Here is an 18,824-nt window from a genome sequence, read left to right as displayed (position 1 = left end):
TGCCCTGCTTCTCCAAGGCATAGGTCGGTTGTGTCGGTAGCTGCTATGGCCGGACAATTAATGAGAAACTATCAATCCCCAGTCCGCATGCATGGCGACTTGTTTCGACCCAACTTTGGATCTTCGTATCGCATTAGCCGAGAGCTGAGGAATCGTTCATCAACCAAGTGGGTGAGGTCTTGGGAGCTTGGGTGCTTGGGAGCTGTTTGCCCGTGGTTGCTGCGCCCCGAAATAGAGCTCCCCTTGATAGCGAAAGCGGGGAACCCAGTCCCAGAATCCCATGCTCTCCAAGCAAGTCCAAAGTCAGTCTCAGCCCAGCAACATCCAGTGGTTCCGGGGTCGACGATTGAGACTGTAAGATAGAGAGGTTCGAAAGAGGGGTGAAGGAAGCATGAAAGAGGAGCTCTATCCATAGAGTAAACCCCCCTGCGCTGACACCAAGATCCTTCGCCAGCCTTGTCATCATCATGGTATCGTCAGCAGTCGCGAAGCGGCGCCTCTCTTGTATTGACCCTCACAACCCGGGGGTCATCTTGACGGATTCCCGGCTTCAATGATGTGATGTTATCCGCAATTCGTAGCCGCAGAAAGAATGAACGAAAATCGGAGTTCGTCCGTACACGACGAGCCATGCCGAGGGATGCCGACTCCACTGAGCCCCCAAACCTGAGCTGAAGCTCCGCTCGGACGTTCCTGGTTCCTGTCCCATCAGCACGTCCCATTCGAGAATCTCTCCCCCCTCGTCGGTTTCTTCCCTCCCTCCCCCACTACCACAGCACCAAACGTCAACCTTGAACCAGGTTCGCCCAACCGGACCGTCCAACCAGCTGCCAAACCGGGATGACGGCGGCTAGAGACGTCACTGCTGGAGACACCATCCTTGTCGACATCACGTGAACCAACACATGACTTCGCGTTGAAGCTAGGATCCAGAAACAGGGTCTGCAGGGGCCCATTGTTGACATGAATCGCGAAACCGCAGTTTGTAAACAAAGTGCCCGCCAACGAGAAGAGAGAGCGAGGAAAATTCCCCTCACTTGAGTATGGAGAGTGGCTTGCTTCCCACCCGCGGTGCAACGCGCCCGCGCCGTCTGCACCCGCTTTCGTGCTTCACCATAGCCGTACCAACGATGACGAGACAAAGAAAGAGCTCCATAACGGCCTAAACGGCACCGTTTGTCCATTGGACTGGGTCCAAGGCTAGAGACGATCCTCAAACGTTCAGCCAGAGACGAAAAACGATGTGAGCAGGATTTGAGCGACGACTCTCTGCTTCTCCACGTTATCCGTGGTGGGCCGCGTAAAAGGTGTTTGATCGTGGTCTTGGAGGGGTCAAGGGGCAAAAGAGGGGAAGTAGTGATGGCTCTCTCTGTGTGCGCAAGTAAAGCTGAGGAACGGGAGAGGGGAAGAGGAGGGGCACGGAGACCCGAGGGAGAGGGAGGGGACAACGCCATCGCGGATTCTGTCACGCGGCACTGACTGATGTGTCTATACCGGGCGTACGACAAGGCTTGCAAACCTTCTATCAATGTCAAATTCAAGCTGAAAGTTTGGCTCTGACAGCTCCCGAGTGCATTGGGACGCCTCATTGGATTGTTTCCGATGCCTGTCTTCCCTATCATGCAGGTAATCTTCAATAGCGCGAGACGGCCTCATCAATCCAAGGCATCACGGCCTGGTAGCGCCGAAGGCCAAGTCTTGTGCGCGCGAATAAACAAACAAGGCGAGCCATCCAATCCTGTTTCTCGGTGGCATCTGTCGCTCTCTCTCGCCTCCGAGTCGAGTCCCCTCTCGTTTCGGTCAAGCTTGACCGACATGTTGTCGTACGTGTGAGCCATCTCTCTAGTGATTGGCACTGTTTCCGGTTGTTGATGGGTACGGGGTCGCTGTCGATGCGGCCCTGGCACTGGATCCAGTATACCCATGGTCGTGATGCTTCGAATTGTGCAAATGCTCCAGAAAAGAACGATGTGACCGCATGAGAATGACGGCCCGGCTAAGCAGGATCTCGATACACGACGGCGAGACGAGCGCTCTGCCTTGGGGGAGGGGCCGCAGGCCGGGGGGTGTTCTTGAATCTTGACGATCACTGCCAGGCTTGACCCCGAGAGGATGACGTCTGTTTTAGAGCCGGACTAGACCGGCCGCAGGTGATCGGGACGGGAGGTGCGTGATCGATGCTTTTTTACATCGAGATGGCCGATGGGGGGGGGGGGGGGTTCTCACATCGCCCTCTACGTCGCCGCCCATATTTGTACGAAGTTCGGATACGCAAGCTTGACTTGTTAGCCTCAAAGTCATGGATGATGGCCAGACCTTGTTTTTCTCGATGTGTAAATGCCGGGTGAGACCATGTCTTGAGGCATGGGAAGATGCCTGAAGACCATGTTTTTGTTGTGCCCATTTCTTCTCGAATTTCCTTCTCGCGTCTGATGAGTCAAATCGCGATCGGGCTATATGCGTATGTATTATCGCAACCCAATCAGTAGTTGTGCGGCGTGCCTCCAACCAGCTTATGTCAGTAATTCTCCGACCGCATTGATGGAGGAGTGGCGTGGTGGTGTTGGGGTTTCGGTCGCTTCTTGGTCCTGGCCCGGGATCGGGCGATGCTGGATACCGAGTATTCGGATGATTCATCCGCATTTTGCTGTTTGAGCATCCTCATCTTACACTCTCAAGGCTTTCAGGAGTTGGTCCCGCTGACCTGTTCGTGTTGAACCCTTGTTGGCGTGAAGCTCGTGCGATTGATAGAGCAACGCGAAAGGAGACTCATCTTGTAGCACCGAGGATGTTCTCCATGGCGCCAGGCATAACGCCGTAGCTCCGACTTTCGTCACAAGGTTTGAGGCGCCCTTCTGAATAGTTCCAAGGCGGCGGCCCGTCATCAGATCAGACAAGCTCGACATGGCAATTTGCGTCAGCCACACTCACTGTCAGTGATCATTTACATTCCTCCACCCGCCTTCACCGACGGCCAAGTGCACTTGCCTGTGCACCCGCTTGGACTTGAAGCTGTCGACTCGCAATCACGATCCCAACGCCAGTCGCTAGTGCGCCAATGGCAGCCGGTGGCTTGGAATCGGGAGGATGAGTGGGCTGTGCGTAGCCTCTCGCTCGTAGTGTACCCGTCCGGTAAAGTGTCGCGGGGTTCCAGGGCTCGGTGAATAGGGATGCGACCCATAGACGATTTTTTTTTCTCTAACCAAGCAACCGTAGATTAGGAGCGGAACAAGACAGGGTAGGCCGGTCAATATCAACAGGGTTGACGATGGCATCGGCCCTTTAAGCGAAGTCAAGAGCTTTATGAACGTTTCGTCCATTCTTGAAATCGTGAGCCTCATCCATTGTTGCGCAACCCCTGGCGGGATGGAATTCTTCAATCCTATTTCGAGACGCCCAGGTGATCAACATGGTCATGCTCACGGTCAAGGTTGGCCCAAGGCCGAAAGCCGGCTTGTCGATCGAGCTGATTTTTTGAAGACGAGCTTTCCAAGAACAGTCCAAAGTAAACAAAAGGTCCCCTACAGAGTAAGACGGCGGGCGTCTCGAGGGAGCCGGGGATGCTGCATGGTGGTCACCAACGAGAGGGGTTCTTCTTTGGCCCAAACCTCTGTGCACACGGAAATATGACAAACATGCCTTTGGCCGGGCCTTGTAAGTGGAGCTCTGGAGCTTCAAACCAGGATCCTGCCGTTGCTGATGTTGTCATGTCGTCCCAGAGGAAAACGAGAGGCACGAGAGCCTGTCTCGCCTGTATCGAGAGCTTCTTCAACCCCACTTCGTGAGTCGTGAGTGCGTAACTCGTCCTGCATGAAGCTGGAGCATCTCACCGTCGACAGCCGCGGTCGCCGGGGGAGCTTCGACCCTGTGGAAGCTAGGGCGGGCCGGCCAACACGGCGGAGCATCAGAAACATGGCTGTAATACTCTGGAAACCTGGACTGCATGCAGTAGCTGCAGCAGCTTGATGCAGCCCGGCCATCTGTCCGCAATGCAAAGTGCAGCTCTGCATCCGAGGTATCCATCTTCATCGACTATCCATCCAAACGTATCCGTGGGTACTGCACAGTTTCTGCATCGAGCTCGCATACGCGCATCAGCTATGCAGCACATCTGCAGCCCGCCGCGCGGTAGTGTGCTCTGTAGGCGGGGGAGCATATGGGACTGGCGCCCGAATCTTTGCTCGTCCCGATTCCCCTGTTGCTTCTGTTGCCCCGTCGAACAAGTCTACGAGACGCAGAAGGATCCAAACTGACTGTGTCCTTGGAGACAAACACCGGCCGCTTCTGCGACCATGTCGCAACTCGGATAACCACCATGCGACCTTCATCTCCCCAGCCGCCGGCTTCGGATCGGCCTGACCACTGAGCGAGATACACGTACCGACGTGCGATAAAACCAATGTCTCTATCGCTGTTCCTCGATGCACGGTGCTCATTGTGGAGATGAAAGACTGAGCGTGCCGCTTCACCGCCAGCCGGTCTTAGACAGACTTTGACTGGCATCTGGCATCTGGCAGCCTTCAACACCCGTGCCCTGAACTCAAGTGTCGCGCCGTCAAATCCGCATCATTCAAATGCTTGACCAGCGCCGCTGATGTTGGCGTCGCCATTGATCGCAGGGCAAGCTGCCATTCGCCCGTCTGTTCGCCAGCCAGTCAAGCCAGGTAAGCCAAGACCCAGGCCTAGACCAGCTGGATGGATCACTATCAGGGAGTCGACATGGACAACCGGGGCAAGACTCGAACTCTGTTGCTCTGTCAGAACGGTCGTTGTCAGTCGTCATCTCGGTGCATCGCCTGGTCCGGGTTTGGTGTCTGCTAATATTCCGAGCTTCAGCCCCAGCCCCAGCCCCAGACCCAGCTCCAGGCCGAGCTTGAAGCTTCAGCAGAGCTCTAACAAAGCTCTCTTTCTGTGTGTCTCTTTTCTTCCCAAGCTCCCGAGCTATTACCACGCACCAAGCTCCATCTGTGCTTACAGTGTATCCACTTGCCTTCCGAAACAAGATGCCCTGTAAGCCAGCTGTGCCAGCGCCGCAAGAATAGTGTCTCAGCGCCCACTAGACCCTGTGTTTCTCCTAGTGACTGATAGCGAGCCAATTGCAACGCCAAATCGGTGTGAACAAGAGGCTCTGGCAGGTCCAAACTGTTTATTCGAGGACCGCGGTCGGTTTGAAGTTTGGGTTGCACGGGACGATGTGGCAGTGATAAGCAATCCTGAGGTTCCCAGGTAGGTAACGAGAGCGGAGTCTAGCCCAGCACGCATACATACGAATCGCACGAGACAGAAGCCGGGGCCAGGACCGGGGTCACGTACTGGGCCGATGGGCGGGGGAAAGCGAGGGACTGCCCTAGGCTTGGCTGAGAGAGTTGAGAACTTGAGGCAGAGCGGCCGAGAGCTCTGGCCAGTCGCGATGGCGGAGATGGAGGTGAAGCCCTGCGAGCTGCCGATGCCCCCTTGTCGGACCCTAGTCAAAGCCCAGCTGATCCCAGCCGATCCCACGTCTTCAGCCCAGGGCCGGCCCCGTTGGTTGCTGTGGGGAGAAGATGACGATGGGGGTTTTACCGGGTCATTAATGTATGGAGCACTTCTTTTTTTTCCTTCGAATTTTCTTCCTGTCTTCGGAACCTCCTTTTGGTCGTTGCCGGATCATTGCTGAGATCCGCTTTGTGGAGGCAGGGTCTTTCGAGCAAGTGCTGAAAAAAAATCTTTGCAGACATGCTCAGCTATGTTGATGGGTTTAGTGTAAAGTCTCACGACGCGACTCCGTACACTAGCCTATGTGCCAGATCTGCCATTTCTCGGCTCTTGTCGTACGGTGCGGTAGAGACCGAATAACTCGGCAGGGCCGGTTTTCCTCAGGCTCGGGCCCCGTTCGCTGGCCGGACAGCTGGGCCGTCTAGATTCGCTCGGAGTGCATCAGGATTTCGAGATGGAGGATACGAGCAAGGTCACCGCAGATGCTCGACACCCAAATCTACGTCATTGCTGGGCTTGTGATTCCTGCAGCCCTGACGTTTTGACCTTCTGTGCATGTCACTGATGCGGGCCATTGGGAGGCCATCTCGAGGTCACCAAGGAATGCTGTTGTCTTGTGTATCTGTAGGAAGAGGAATGTAGACTGGGTCCGAAAAGGGTATCACAGCCAAGGATCTACGTCCCGAATTAGCGAACAATTGTACAGTATCATCCCCATTGATGGCTTGTTTGTCGACGGGATAAGCCTGTGAATAATTAGCGGCCAACAAGCCACTCACGAGTTTTTTCGTACTCCGTACCAGAGAAAGGGGGAAAAAGTCTGACATGGCCCATAGTCACCACGCCATTTTATTCCAACCTTGTCTCAAGCAAGACCCTTCTCGCAGGCTACGACCCGGCAACCGAAGAATGCAGCAAGGAGTCGTTTAGGGCCCTGAAGTCTCACTTCAGATGTTTGCTGACGCCCCGGAAATGTCATCGCCTGTGTCGGCCGCAGCGGATGTGCCCTGCCTGCAGCGGCAACATCAATAGGTCTGGATTCGGGCATACTGTGTATGCCTCCGGGGGCGTGGTTGCTTGGGAGCACCAGGTCCGAGTAGCAAGCTTGGTGTGCCGTGTGGCCTGAACGGTGAACCCAAGCTGAAGGGATGACGAGACGGGCGAGATTCGGGAGATCATGGGCGTGGGAGCCCTGTCCAAAGCCGCCAGGCGTTTCCGTTTCTGCCGCTGCTGTGAGGTAGCCTTGCCAACCCTGTGTCCAACATGAGGATGGAGGTCGTGGTCCGGGGTCTTCTGGCGAATGAGGATGGAAGCATCACGATTAAGGTGCAGGAAGCGGATGACACAATAGGCAAGGCGGCGCCTGATGTAATTGCTGGCTCCAGACCCTGATTGCTGGTAGGCTAAGCAGCCGGTTGCTCAGAGCAGGGGATAAAAGTCAGTGAGTTGGCAGACAGGCGACAGACGGGAGAGACAAGCCGCTACTGTCTTGTCTCTGAATGCTGTGTTTGTAGCCGTACCTATGTGAAAGAGTACATGCTCGCACGTCCAGTGCACTGCCGAAGTATTAGGAGGTGCTCTGTAGCAAGACACACCCTGGACAGGGGACAGCTGAGTAGGGCGATACGCCAACTCACCGCTCATTTCCAGGCTCGCGATGGTCACTGGCGGTGGTGTTGGTGCTGAAGTGCGGCGTTGTCAGCGGTGCTGAACTTGATCTGATGGTTTCCCGCGCCGGGCGATGATGTAAGTCGACGGCCTAGGCCCACTTCTGCCAAGTGAGGTTTGCTAGTGCTAGGCAGAGAGGCATTTTGGAGGTGACAGTGTGCAGCTGGCAGGTCGGCTGGCACCTCAAGCAACCTCGTGGACAGTAGAAGCTGACTCTGTCGATTCGGTTCGAGGTTCGTGTGAAGGGCGCTTAGAAGTTGGCTTCTCGGATAGCCTAGCGCCAGCCTTCAGCCACACGGGGGCCATCGTCAACTAGATACCGTAGTTCACAGCCGGGGCGACGGTGAAATCAGTCTTTAGTTGATGGAAGGGGGGAGGGGTAAAAGGATGACTGCGGCCGTTGGGGGCAAAAAGGGACGAGCGGACGATGGCTTGCAATGGACGCATGTCGTTGCCATATGGATGGATCACGGGAGGCGCGTGTAGGTGGTCCTTTGCACGTAGTGTTTCCCTGTGCGCGTCGTTTGGATCTCGGATTACAGTTCAATGGACCGGTGGTTGACTCGTATCTAGAGAATCCTCAGTGATTTCCGTTGGAGCTGTGCCATATTCGATGTGCTGTTGTCGTCAGGGTACTCGAGTCGGACTGGCATTGGGATTGCGTCTGGCTTGTTGCACTAAGCCAAGAAGATAGTCGAAAGTTGATACCGCTTTTCGCTGGGCCCGGCGCTTCTTCGCAAGTGGTGCTTTCTGCCCGAAGGAAGGGAGAGCCAAATTAATCGCAATTGTCCAACAAGTGGACCAAGTAGTAGACGGAACGCTTGCGGGCAATAAGTCGAAGCAGAGGTGCGGCATAGAGATGCTTTGTTGGAAAGCTGAGCTGAATTGTATGAATGTTTGAGCTTGCACAGCACTAAGAGGAACAGCACAAAGCACAAAGAGCACAAAGGAACAAAAACGTTTAATTCATTCAACGGGGTCGAAACCGCCCTTGCCTTAGGTTGGTTGTTCCTGGCTAATAATTGAATGGAAGTGGAAGGAAAAGACTTCCTTCCATTGGACACTTTGTGCCTTCCAAATTAGAGTCGAGCCTTACACCTCAGGTTTGACCATTGTGAGGCAGGAAGGACTCAAGGAATACCTTAGGTAGGTAGTGTGTAGAGTACCTTAGGTAAGTACACTAGGCAAGGTACTCAGTGCCTGCCAATATCACTTACAGAAGGTGGAGAGGCCTGGAGACTTCCTCCCATGGCTGAGGCGTGGGAGAAGGAAGGGACCTACCGTACGGATACGCATGGAAGGTACCTCACCTCTCGTCACTCCGCACTTTCCTCATAGGCCCCGCAGGTTGTAGCATCTGGGTCGGCGCCGGGTCCGCTGCACGGTTTTTTCTTCTCTTCAATTTTCTCTCTCCCTGCAGACGGATCACCGGGCTACGAGACCCTTCCACTGGGCAACCCGTTCTTTTCCTTCTCTTCCGCCTCACTACCATGGGAAACAGCGGGGATCAGAAAGGGTTTTCTCGACGCTTGGTATCCGTATCATGTAAGACCATCACTACGGTCCGGGTTACGGATACCTTTAGCCTCAAGATGCTGCAGCAACCGCAAGTCCGCAACGGGTCGACGGGTCCAACATCCAACGTGACACTGGTTTGATGGCGAGTTTACTGGATCCCGTTCCGAAAGCTGCCCAGCGACCAGCTCCGGGTGCTCCAGTCCACGGCTGCACCGCACACCACAGACCACCCCGCGGGCCTCTGTTGAGGGACTCGGGGACTCAGGGACGGTATGCTATGTTGCCCACAGACCAAGTTGCGGACAGAACATCAAAATCTCTTCTCGGGGAGTTTCCAATCTAACGCCAGACAGAAACATGGCCGGTCAGGTGGGTGACGACTGAGCACGAGAACCACTTCCAGACTCGAGCTTTCTGGAGACCGCCTCCGATCACTGGAGAACAAGACCAAGACCAGACCACGAAAGGCCTCGCGCTTCTCCGTATCAAACATGTTAACCCTTTTGGCGCCACCGATACTACCGAGTCAACGGGCTACGGCGTACCGAGTAGAGTACGTGCACACTGCGTCGGGCCCTAAAACTTCCTAGCGACCAGACGGGAAGCCCAGCACGCCAGCAAGCACGCCAGTCCCCAGTGAAGGGTTGCTCACGTTTAGGGCGGATGGGAAGATGGAGAGAGCCCCTCATGCCCCTGACGCCTCAACCGATAGAGCATGAACTCGACGCTCCAGGGCAAGCCGCCAGCGGCCATCAGTGGGGTGATGGAACATTCAGGCGAAGCCGCTGTAAATCCGTCAATTGTTGCGGCAACCGCCTGTAAGGGGGGAAAGTTCCCCAGGGGATTGGTGCCAAAGTAGGGGCCCCCTGTACGCCGCAACGGCGTTGTTTGGCGCCTGAGTCGTCGGAGGATGTTCGTGGAGTCGAATCCAGTTCTTCCGCCCCTGAAGGGTCCCTAGCTGGGAGGGTGCGAGACCCAATTACAGCGTTGGTATTCATACGGCGTCACGTACCTCGCGGGAAGACAGGGCGAATGTGGGCGCGGGCGTGGTTCATGTCGGTAATGCTGGGTGGATTTGGGGGTGTGTGACTGCAAGAGACATGTGGACGGGACGGATACCTGTGTGTATTCTTCGCAGATGTGGTAAGGTACGGAGCATCGGTGACCAGTCTTCTCCAATCTCAGCATGGCGGCGAGATGAGGAATTACTCGTACCTGCTTTTGGGGGGCCATGACTTGCTGCTGGATGAAAATGCTTGTGCTGGCTCCAGCTGCTTGTGCTGTGCATCGGATCCAAGGGCACCACACGGGCAAAGCTCGAAGCGCATTGGCTAAGACAAGACGGAATTTGGTGCGATTGGCACGATTCTGCTCGATTTCCTTGGTTTGCTGCACAGCACAGATAACCTTTTTGCTGTTGCGCATTACCTTAGTTATGCCCGCTCGCGGCTTTTCTACCTTGACGCAAGGTAAGGCACCGACGAGCTGGAAGGAATCTTAGGTGAGAAAGTCTTCCTTTTCCTTGCCCTGCCCTGCTTTCCAGGTACGTACCTCGAGCCACGTGCTCTTTGGCTCGGGTCGTTCTCTTGCCTCTGCCTCTGCCTTGGAAGCTTCTGCCGTCCGACCATTTGTTTTTATTCTAGAAGACTGACAATCGATTGATGCTTCAGCCGAAGAAGAGAACCAGGGAACGCAGGGCAACGGGAGAGAAAGCAAGATATTCTCAGCTCAATGACCACACACACACACACACACACACACACACACACACATTGTGCCTTGGCAACGTGTAAAGTGGGGGGGAAAGGGTACGAGGAAAAGACTGGAAAAAAAGGCACGCTAGAATAAGGTGCGGATGTATTACCAGGAATGGCCCTGTGTAAATGGCCAGCAAAGTCCCAGAGAAGGACCGCAGACGAGAGACCTACAGGGTCATGCCATGTTGCTTACGTCCAATGGCAGTGAGTGAAGGCGAGTTAGTGTACGTTGTGCAGCAGCATCGATGCAAGTTGGCTGCAGTATCATTTACTCAGTGACAGTTCAGAGACAAGTCGAGATAGAGCGAGAGACATACACCACACAGACACGAGACACCACCTCGGAGACTGAGAGGGAAAAGGTTCAAGCCCAGATTGCTGCAACTGGTAAACGGTGGAAAGCAAGCAAGAGAGCCACAGAGCCTGGAGGCAAGGCAGAGAGAGACACCCGGGCCCCATCCATCTGCATCTTTTGTCTGCATCTGCATCTCCATCTCCATCTGGTGCATACACACTCCCTGTCGTCGCCGTCCACCCAGAAGCTCTGATGCAGCTGCAAGTCCTGCAGTAGCTGCAGCAGCGACCAAATCTCCCCTGACAACCAAGTTCAAAGTTGACTTTCAAGTCGCGGTTGGGTGGGCATCGCACCAGAAGTTACGCGCAGTGAGAGAGAGGAAGATCACCAAGGAGGCTCCACGACGAAGGGGGGAATGTCCCATCGCGAAGAAGGGTACGTACTGGCTGTCAGATACGTACTCGTTGCAGCAGCACACCTCACAGCCAGGTACGTACAGACAGCCATGTACCGCCCCCTTGGTCGTTTCTCTCTACCTTATCCGCACCTTGGCTTCACTACGCCGTACTACGTAAGGTATCCGTAGTCTGGGCTGGTCCCCCCCGTTTGGCGCTTCCCTGTTCGAGTGTCTGGTTCTGGAGCTGATGGCCCTTGGCTGGGGGTTTGTACCTGGTTCTGGCGCTGGTTGCTCAGAGAGAAAGTCTAGCATCAGACATGGCACCCAATGTCGTAAGGCCAGATGCTCCGTACCTAGAGCAGGGAAAGAAAGGCAAGGCAAGAACCGAGACGAGGCGAGCCATGGAGACAATTCATAGTATAGGCTTGTTGTCTGTATAAAAGTACATTGTACTGAGATTGAGGTTGCGTAGGAGGAGCAGAAAGAGTGGAGGGATATCGTCGGCGGCTGCAGTGTGCTGTGCGTGACTGCTATGCTGTGCGTATGTATGATGTCTCGCCCTCTCTCTGTGTCTCTCTCTTGGTGTACTCCGTACCTAACTTGATATTGTACATTGTCGTTGCTGGTCTGAATGCTTAGTCCCGGCATGTCATCTTGTACCCGTTCCTGTCTCGTTGCTGGTGGTTCCTGTTCCAGCTCGTCCAGCTCCAGTCTTCCCAAGTTCCCATCAATCTTGACCATCCTGGGCTAGCAACAACTGACAGTGACATCCCCCATCCCGGTCAAGTCTCAATTCACCCCGTCGAGTTGCCTTCCTGGACCTGGTTCAGGTTTCCATCCACACACCCTCTCTCTTCGCTCGCTCCCGTTGTCGTCGTCGTCGTCGTTGTCTGGCGGCTGTCTGTCTGGTCGCTACTACACTCTTCCTACCTAGTCGGCTACGCAAAGTAGCAGTGGTAGACTGGTGGTAGTGGTGGTACATAGCACCGTTGCTGTGTGCGGCGTATGCCTTGGTTCCATCCCATCCCATCCTGACTCCCAGAGAGGCCTGGTTCCTGCTTCTGGTCGCTTGGTTGCTGCTTCTTGTCCCATCCTGTCCTTGCCCCATCCCCCATCCCCATCCCCATCCCAGGTATCCCATCCCATCCTGTCCCAATCCCGTCACACACACCTCATGGTTGCTGCACACCACACCTCTCACGCACACCACACACACCACACACCATCCGTACACTACACACCTTGATCCATGGTCCATGGTTCCAGAGAGTGACAGAGAGAGAGAGAGAGAGAGAGAGAGAGACAAGACACACACCCAGTTCCCATCCCATCCCAAATCCATATCCATATCCATATCCATACTTTGCTCACCACGACCAGTCAACCACACACACACACCACACCTTCATTCAAAAACCTCTAGTCTCCTCTTTCTTCCGACCTCTTCCCTCCCTCTCTCTCTTCTTTCCCCCCTTCATCCCCGACCATAACCACCAACGGTCCGACGGTACGGTAGGTTTAGAGAGTTACGGATACCTTTATTCTTAGGTCCATCAGAGAGGTTCAGTTCAGGAATCATCCCTAGGTGCCCAGGTCTCCAGGTCCAGCCATTCTCTACAACTTATCGTACTCAACGTGCACCCAAAATCCTACTACACACCACCAACATCTCACGCCCACGGACTACCACACTATAATCGTCCTCCCATCGTATCGCATAACTGTCGTCGACGACCAATATCGTAACTCGACGCCGCCCTTTCTGTTGGCCAGTCCACACACTCAACCAGCAAAAAACTCAACTCACGACTCTTATTTCTAATTTTCCGTCTTTCTCGTTTGATTGCTCTTTTCTGCGTCTGTTACTGCTTTTCCCCCGTTGGGCATTGTGGGTAATCAGGAAGAACAAGAAGAAGAAGAAGAACCAGACGGACGAGAACGAAGCCGAAAGAGGAAACAAGAGAAGCACAAGCAAAAGAGGAATCCAAGAAAAAGAAGGCTAGACGCTTGGAAGAAACTACTTGACGTTTTTTCTTCCCCGTCCCTGCGCCAGCACTAGATAACCCAAAGGCATTGCACTCGTTTCTCTTGTCATTGCTTGTCCGGTGCTACTGCTGTACACTCGGATCTTTTCTCTCTCTCTGTGTCGCTACTCAGTACCAACCAGCAAAGCCAGTCTCTCTCTCTCTCACTCACTCACTGCAACCTGCGTCCTTGCATCACTGCAGCATCCCTTCCTGCTCGGCCACCGAAAAAGCGTAGCTCGAGCAAAGAACTAAAAAAGGGTCGTAGCCTCCGAAACGCACCTTCAACACCGACGCCGCACTGCAGCTCCCGCACCGCATCCGCATTTGCCTTTGCTCCTGCTCCGGCACTAAGGATTCGGTCAGTCTTTTCGGTGCGCTCTTTCTCTTCTCTTCTGTTCGAGAAAGAAGTTGCATGCAAAAGGCGCCTCCCTCCCACCTACGATTATCCGCCTACCTTTGTTCCCCTTGCAACCACCCAAGGCCCCCATCGTGGACCGCCGGCCTCTCTCGCCTCTCTCTCCCCCCCAGTTAGAGACGCCGCCAACGACCTCGATCTCGACTTCGATATCGACTTCGACCTCGACCGATATTCTCTGGGAGGAAGAAAAATACGTTTCATGAATCAAGGAGAAATAGGACGCAGTTTATTTCATTCCTCGGGTATTCAATGTTGCTTGCACCGACGCAATAACGAACGGCCATTCTTTTTTCTCGATCTCAGCTGCATTGTTGCACGCGCGCTCCCGAAAAACCCCCGCCGCCACGAAATCCCATCAAGCCAACATCGACGCTCGATTCGAGATCGAAGAGGCCTCTCTCTACAGCTTGCATCACCACCGCCCTCCGATTCATACTCGTCGCGACGTCTTGTTCCCTCTCCATTGAGTGGAAACGGCTAAAACAGATATTCATCTTGGGATTTGCTGCAACATTCGCTTATTGCGGCCTCTTCTTAACGATCGTCCCTCTTTTCTTCGTCACGACATATCGAGTATCGTCTTGGACGCAGCACTCACACCAAAGAAACAAAAAGAGACACCACTAACACCCATCACCACCCGCAATAAATACTTTCGCTTCCCACGATCGGGTCCCGACAACCACACACCACAACCATGGAAGCTTCATCACCATTGGCGGCTATGCACCGTCCCATGGCAGTTCCTTCTTGGGGAAATAAGGATCTTTTCCGCCCTCGCCCCAACACCTTCGCTGGTGCCGTACCCATCAGTCTGCGCGAACACCTTCATAGGCCCGACAACTACTTCAATGTCAAGGACATTCACGGTTCCTCGCCCGCTGCTAGTTTGGCCGCCGATCTCTCACAAAACTTCCGTTTGGATACCGAGGCGAGGTACGATGACGTGCATCCAATACATTCAGTCTGGAAAACCGTCAACTAACAACGTTCTGTCTAGTCCCAAGTTCCCCACACCTCGTCGTGCCTTGTTCACGTCAAACATGATGGGTGACGCGGATTCCTACGGTACGTTCTTCTATGGGTTGCAAGCACAAAAGAGAGGAAATGGGACTAGGAAGCTGATGTGAGACCAGAATACGTGACTACGCCGCCTCTGCCCGAATCGTCACCTGCCCACGATTTGATGGATGTCTCGCCGTTGCCGCACAAGCTCCCGTTCATGACCCAGATCGCGATAACGTCACCGACCCCAGGATCAACCCCAACCGGCGAGGACGACGAGATGATGTTGGATTCGCCAGCCCCCATTCCTCGGCAGGCGTCGTTGGAGCCACCCAAGCCACTGGTAGCCGAGTAAGTTTGATTGCCACATTCCTCCTAGCTCAAGGGGTCGCGTCTAACTCAGGGGGCAGACGGAGAAAGCCAGCTTTGCGCCGGCCCTCCTTGACTCGGATGAAAGGCTACTCGACTAGTGGCGTTCCCGGCCGTTCCAACACAGACACCCAGCTCCCCACTTTCCGATTTGGTGAGAATCGCTTGACGCATATGAACAGCGCAATGTCCCTGGGAGAATGCTTCGATGCTACATCACCTCCTCAAGAACGACGACCTCAGACTGCGAATAGCCCTACTCCTGCCGTGCCTGGTGCCGTTCGTCCTCGTCCTCAATTCTCCAGCCTCTCTGGTAACCGCAACAGCCCTTTTGGCAACGGTCACAGCCGTCGCCCTTCAAATCCCTTTATGCGTCCCCGCAAGCAGTTCCGTCGCTCTTTGAGCATGTTTGAGCACCCTGGCGATGTTGCCAAGGCAAAGTCAGAAGGCGGCGACTCCTCGCCTACCACCCCAGAGTCTGTTACCAGCATGGATGCCGATGATGTCCAGGAGCCCATCTTGCCTCACTTCCTCGCCGATGACCCCACGGACACCATTCCCCGGATAACAAAGGCCACCATGATTGATCTCTTGGACGGAAAGTACAGTGACAAGTTCGACCAGAAGATGATCATTGACTGCCGCTTCGAGTACGAGTACGACGGAGGACACATTGACGGAGCTGTCAACTACAACAGCAAGGACCTCCTCGCCTCCCAGCTGATCCAACACCCCATGCAAGGAAGAACAATCCTCATCTTCCACTGCGAATACTCGGCGCACCGCGCCCCCATGATGGCTCGCCATATCCGCTCCGAGGACAGGACTGTCAACGCCGAGCACTACCCGCGACTCACATACCCTGACGTGTATATTCTTGAAGGAGGATACAGCGGCTTCTACGCCGAGCACCCTTGCCGTTGCTATCCCCAAAACTACGTGGAAATGTCGGATGAGGCTCACCAGCGCACCTGCGAACGCGAACTTGGCCGCCTCAAGAACCCTCGCAAGGGCTTCGGCAGAGCGCAAACGTTCGCCTTTGGCTCGCGCGACTCTTGCGTCGACCAATCACCCACAGCTCCAGCGCGCCCCAGTGGCCTCAGACCCAGCATCAGCTTCCGGCAAGATCCCATCGCCATGATTGGCAACTCTCCAATCCTCGGCGAGCGATGCCATGCACGACGCATGGCGTCTTACTAGCACATACATCTTTTTGCGCCCCTCTCACACCCACTGTCTGCTGCACATAGTGGAGGGGTGAGATCTCCTTGCTTGGCAAGGGGGGGAATTCGAGGTCTCCGCAGACTTCGAAGCTGTCCATTGTTTTGTCGACTGTTTGCTCGACATCCCTAATAGGGCGAACCACAGCAGCCTGATTGTCGATGTTTTTCGCGTCTCTTCCTGCACATGTTCAACGAACCCCTATTCGATTCGACTGCCTATATTTCCACCCTTACCAATCCGGACTACACAGCAGCTAACGCAACGCTCACGGCCGCGATGACCTCAATTGTTACGCTAATAGAACTTCGTTATGAGCCTCGTTCTGCAACTTGAACATACAACAAAACCAGCAACCCGGCATTAGACGCATTTGGCATATTTGTCCCCGCATCGCCTTGATATGGTTGTACGGAGTCCACTTTGGATCTGGCATCTTGGGGTGGCTCCCTGTCGGCATTTTACAGCATTGTCCTTGGTTTTTTTTGTTTCTTTTTCCTTTGTCAAAGACTTCTGCATCCCGCCGAGGAGGATGGTCCTCAACCAAACACACATATATCAACAAACAAACGACAACAACAACAACACCACCACCGCTTGTCTGTCTCCACAGATTTCAGACGCGGGAGCATTTCAGTATGACGTCTCGGTCTGTCTGCTCTTCTGTCGGAATCTCCACATATTTTCGGAGTATTATTTCTCGGACCATCCCTCCATCGGCGGACCCTTTTTCCTTTGTGCTCAACTCGGTCCATTGACCATCTTCACCTGATACCACACACCTTTCTATCCAAACGCCGGATACCCGACATCCTTGTCATCGGATGGCACTCACAGACCTCTCGACACCCCATTCCCTTTACATTTTTTCAAAACAGAAGCCCCACGGACCTCTTTTTCTTCCGATGGTTGTGCTTCAGGGAGGACTCCACCTCCTTGTGTATATTGTAGGAGTAGCTGCGAAAGAACGCATGCAAAGAGCGGAGAAGCTAGTACAGTGGATGAAAAGCAGTTGCTTGGGAATGCCTTGTAACATTGGCCAATGGGGGAGATAGCACTGCAAGCTTGGAAGCTGGATTGGTGCAATACCGGCATGGGTGAATCCATTGCCTCTTTCTGTACAGTACTGGCGATGCAAAGACCAAAAATTGCCAACCAAACACCAATGGTCCATGGTCGGATCATTGTGGGCTAGCTCATAACAATTGAATGAAAATACACACAAACAAAAAAACACGCTCATCATTGCTTGGACTCGTGAGACACGTGCTCAAGGCGCGGCTGTGATGGTATGCGCGCGCGCGAGCGCGTGCTTGTCTACATGTTGTGCGCGAGCGCGTTTGTCTGAGCCATTCCCGATGAACACCTCAAGCCGTTGAGATCGCACCGGCTGATGGCTGGATTGTCTGTGCGAAACTTTTGAGGTCCGAGGTTTTGTGGTTGTTCTGGTTCGTCCCGAACTGTGGATTATGGGTGTTTCGAAACTTGGGGGCCCGTCCCCCACGAATGTGTCTTTTTAGACTTCGTATTGAGGCTCTATCCGTTCCCTATAGTCTACTGTGCAGGGAAGCTCCCGTGACCGCGAGACCCGTATGGACTACTTGAGTTTCACGATTCAACGTCAGCTTTGACTGGTGTTCTTTTCTTCGAACCGAAGCGAGGTCTTCTGTGGCATCGTGGTTTTTTTTCCCCTTTAGGCTTCAACCCTTGTCTAGACTGTAGATGGACGGTGAGATTTGGCAGGTGGCAGATGACGGTGGTATCAAACTCGGTCCTATCACCCCCTTCCATTGTTCCCTAAGCAGAGTCCAATGGAATGATGAGTTATGAGTGATTGGGGTTTGTGGGTTGGGTTATGATGCAAGTGAGAGCCTCGCACGCCTTGATCTGTTTGTTGCTCGGTCCCCTCTTCATCTCCCGAAGCTAGGGTCGGAGTTTACTCCTTAGTTCGTACGTAGCCTCCGCGCTAGGATCTTTCTCTCTCTCTTTCTTCCGTGTGTATATGTTATTCTCCCCGTTTTGGCGTTTGGGACCTGAGGGTCTATTGTTAGAGTCTTTGGACTTTGGGGTTGTTTCGGGCTTTGCCTGTCTCGTGTGTGGTGAGGTTAGGTGGGATAGGTAAGAGGGGGCTGAAGGTCAAGATGTTTGGGTTGTTCTGCCGAATGTTCTAGCGTGGAAGGGTGAGAGGGGTGGCTTTGTTCTCTTCCCCCCCCCCCCCCCCCCCCCCCCCCCCCCCCCCCCCCCCCCCCCCCCCCCCCCCCCCCCCCCCCCCCCTCTTTTTTTTTTTTTAAATTTTACAATTGGGGTGTTTTTTTTTGTGGGGGGGGGGGGGGGGGTTTTTTTCTCTCCCCCCCCCCCCCCCCCCCCTTACTTCGTACTCTCCCGCCAGCCTCAATGTCCCATCAGCCTAACGTCTGTTGCTTTATTTGGATAAGAATGTCAAGATGTGGCTTTTCTTTGGGGGTAGTAGGGAAGGGTGGGCGTAAGCACGCGAGCACGCGAGCGAGCGGTGATACAGGCCTAACGGTCCTTTCTTTGACTGCTGAGGAGGTATGCTAAATCCATTCATTGGTACATTTTTTTCCCCCCTCATTGAGGAATGGAGAGATAGAGTCTCCTTGGAGAATCCTTGGACGGATTTCCAATTACAGGAGAGGAGAGGGACTAGTCACTT

General features: G+C 54.2%; 5 protein-coding genes across 5 annotated transcripts; 2 read left to right on the top strand and 3 right to left on the bottom strand.

Moving 5' to 3' along the window:
* Nucleotides 1-785: 785 nt before the first annotated feature.
* On the bottom strand, nt 786-1,454 carry CTAM01_11841 (uncharacterized protein; the record flags this gene model as incomplete). The annotated part of the gene is made up of 1 exon (XM_060527850.1): nt 786-1,454. One exon carries the CDS (start codon nt 1,452-1,454, stop codon nt 786-788), a length of 669 nt encoding a protein of 222 aa, XP_060377520.1.
* Nucleotides 1,455-6,450: 4,996 nt separating this feature from the next.
* On the bottom strand, nt 6,451-7,590 carry CTAM01_11840 (uncharacterized protein; the record flags this gene model as incomplete). Its single annotated transcript, XM_060527849.1, has 4 exons — nt 6,451-6,893; nt 6,996-7,031; nt 7,113-7,157; nt 7,464-7,590. 4 exons carry the CDS (start codon nt 7,588-7,590, stop codon nt 6,451-6,453), a joined length of 651 nt encoding a protein of 216 aa, XP_060377519.1.
* Nucleotides 7,591-14,252: 6,662 nt separating this feature from the next.
* On the top strand, nt 14,253-16,129 carry CTAM01_11839 (rhodanese-like domain-containing protein; the record flags this gene model as incomplete). Its single annotated transcript, XM_060527848.1, has 4 exons — nt 14,253-14,491; nt 14,556-14,623; nt 14,692-14,911; nt 14,971-16,129. 4 exons carry the CDS (start codon nt 14,253-14,255, stop codon nt 16,127-16,129), a joined length of 1,686 nt encoding a protein of 561 aa, XP_060377518.1.
* Nucleotides 16,130-16,553: 424 nt separating this feature from the next.
* CTAM01_11838 (uncharacterized protein) lies at nt 16,554-16,922 on the top strand (the record flags this gene model as incomplete). Its single annotated transcript, XM_060527847.1, has 1 exon — nt 16,554-16,922. One exon carries the CDS (start codon nt 16,554-16,556, stop codon nt 16,920-16,922), a length of 369 nt encoding a protein of 122 aa, XP_060377517.1.
* A 59-nt stretch (nt 16,923-16,981) lies between these two features.
* Nucleotides 16,982-17,257, bottom strand: CTAM01_11837 (uncharacterized protein; the record flags this gene model as incomplete). Its single annotated transcript, XM_060527846.1, has 1 exon — nt 16,982-17,257. One exon carries the CDS (start codon nt 17,255-17,257, stop codon nt 16,982-16,984), a length of 276 nt encoding a protein of 91 aa, XP_060377516.1.
* Between the last annotated feature and the right edge of the window lie 1,567 nt (nt 17,258-18,824).

This window comes from Colletotrichum tamarilloi (genome assembly GCF_030869305.1).
Source record: "Colletotrichum tamarilloi strain Tom-12 chromosome Unknown Scaffold_68.1, whole genome shotgun sequence".
In the NCBI taxonomy this organism is placed as follows: domain Eukaryota; kingdom Fungi; phylum Ascomycota; class Sordariomycetes; order Glomerellales; family Glomerellaceae; genus Colletotrichum; species Colletotrichum tamarilloi.
Note: the sequence above shows the minus strand (reverse complement) of the source record. Positions and strands in the feature narration are given on the sequence as shown.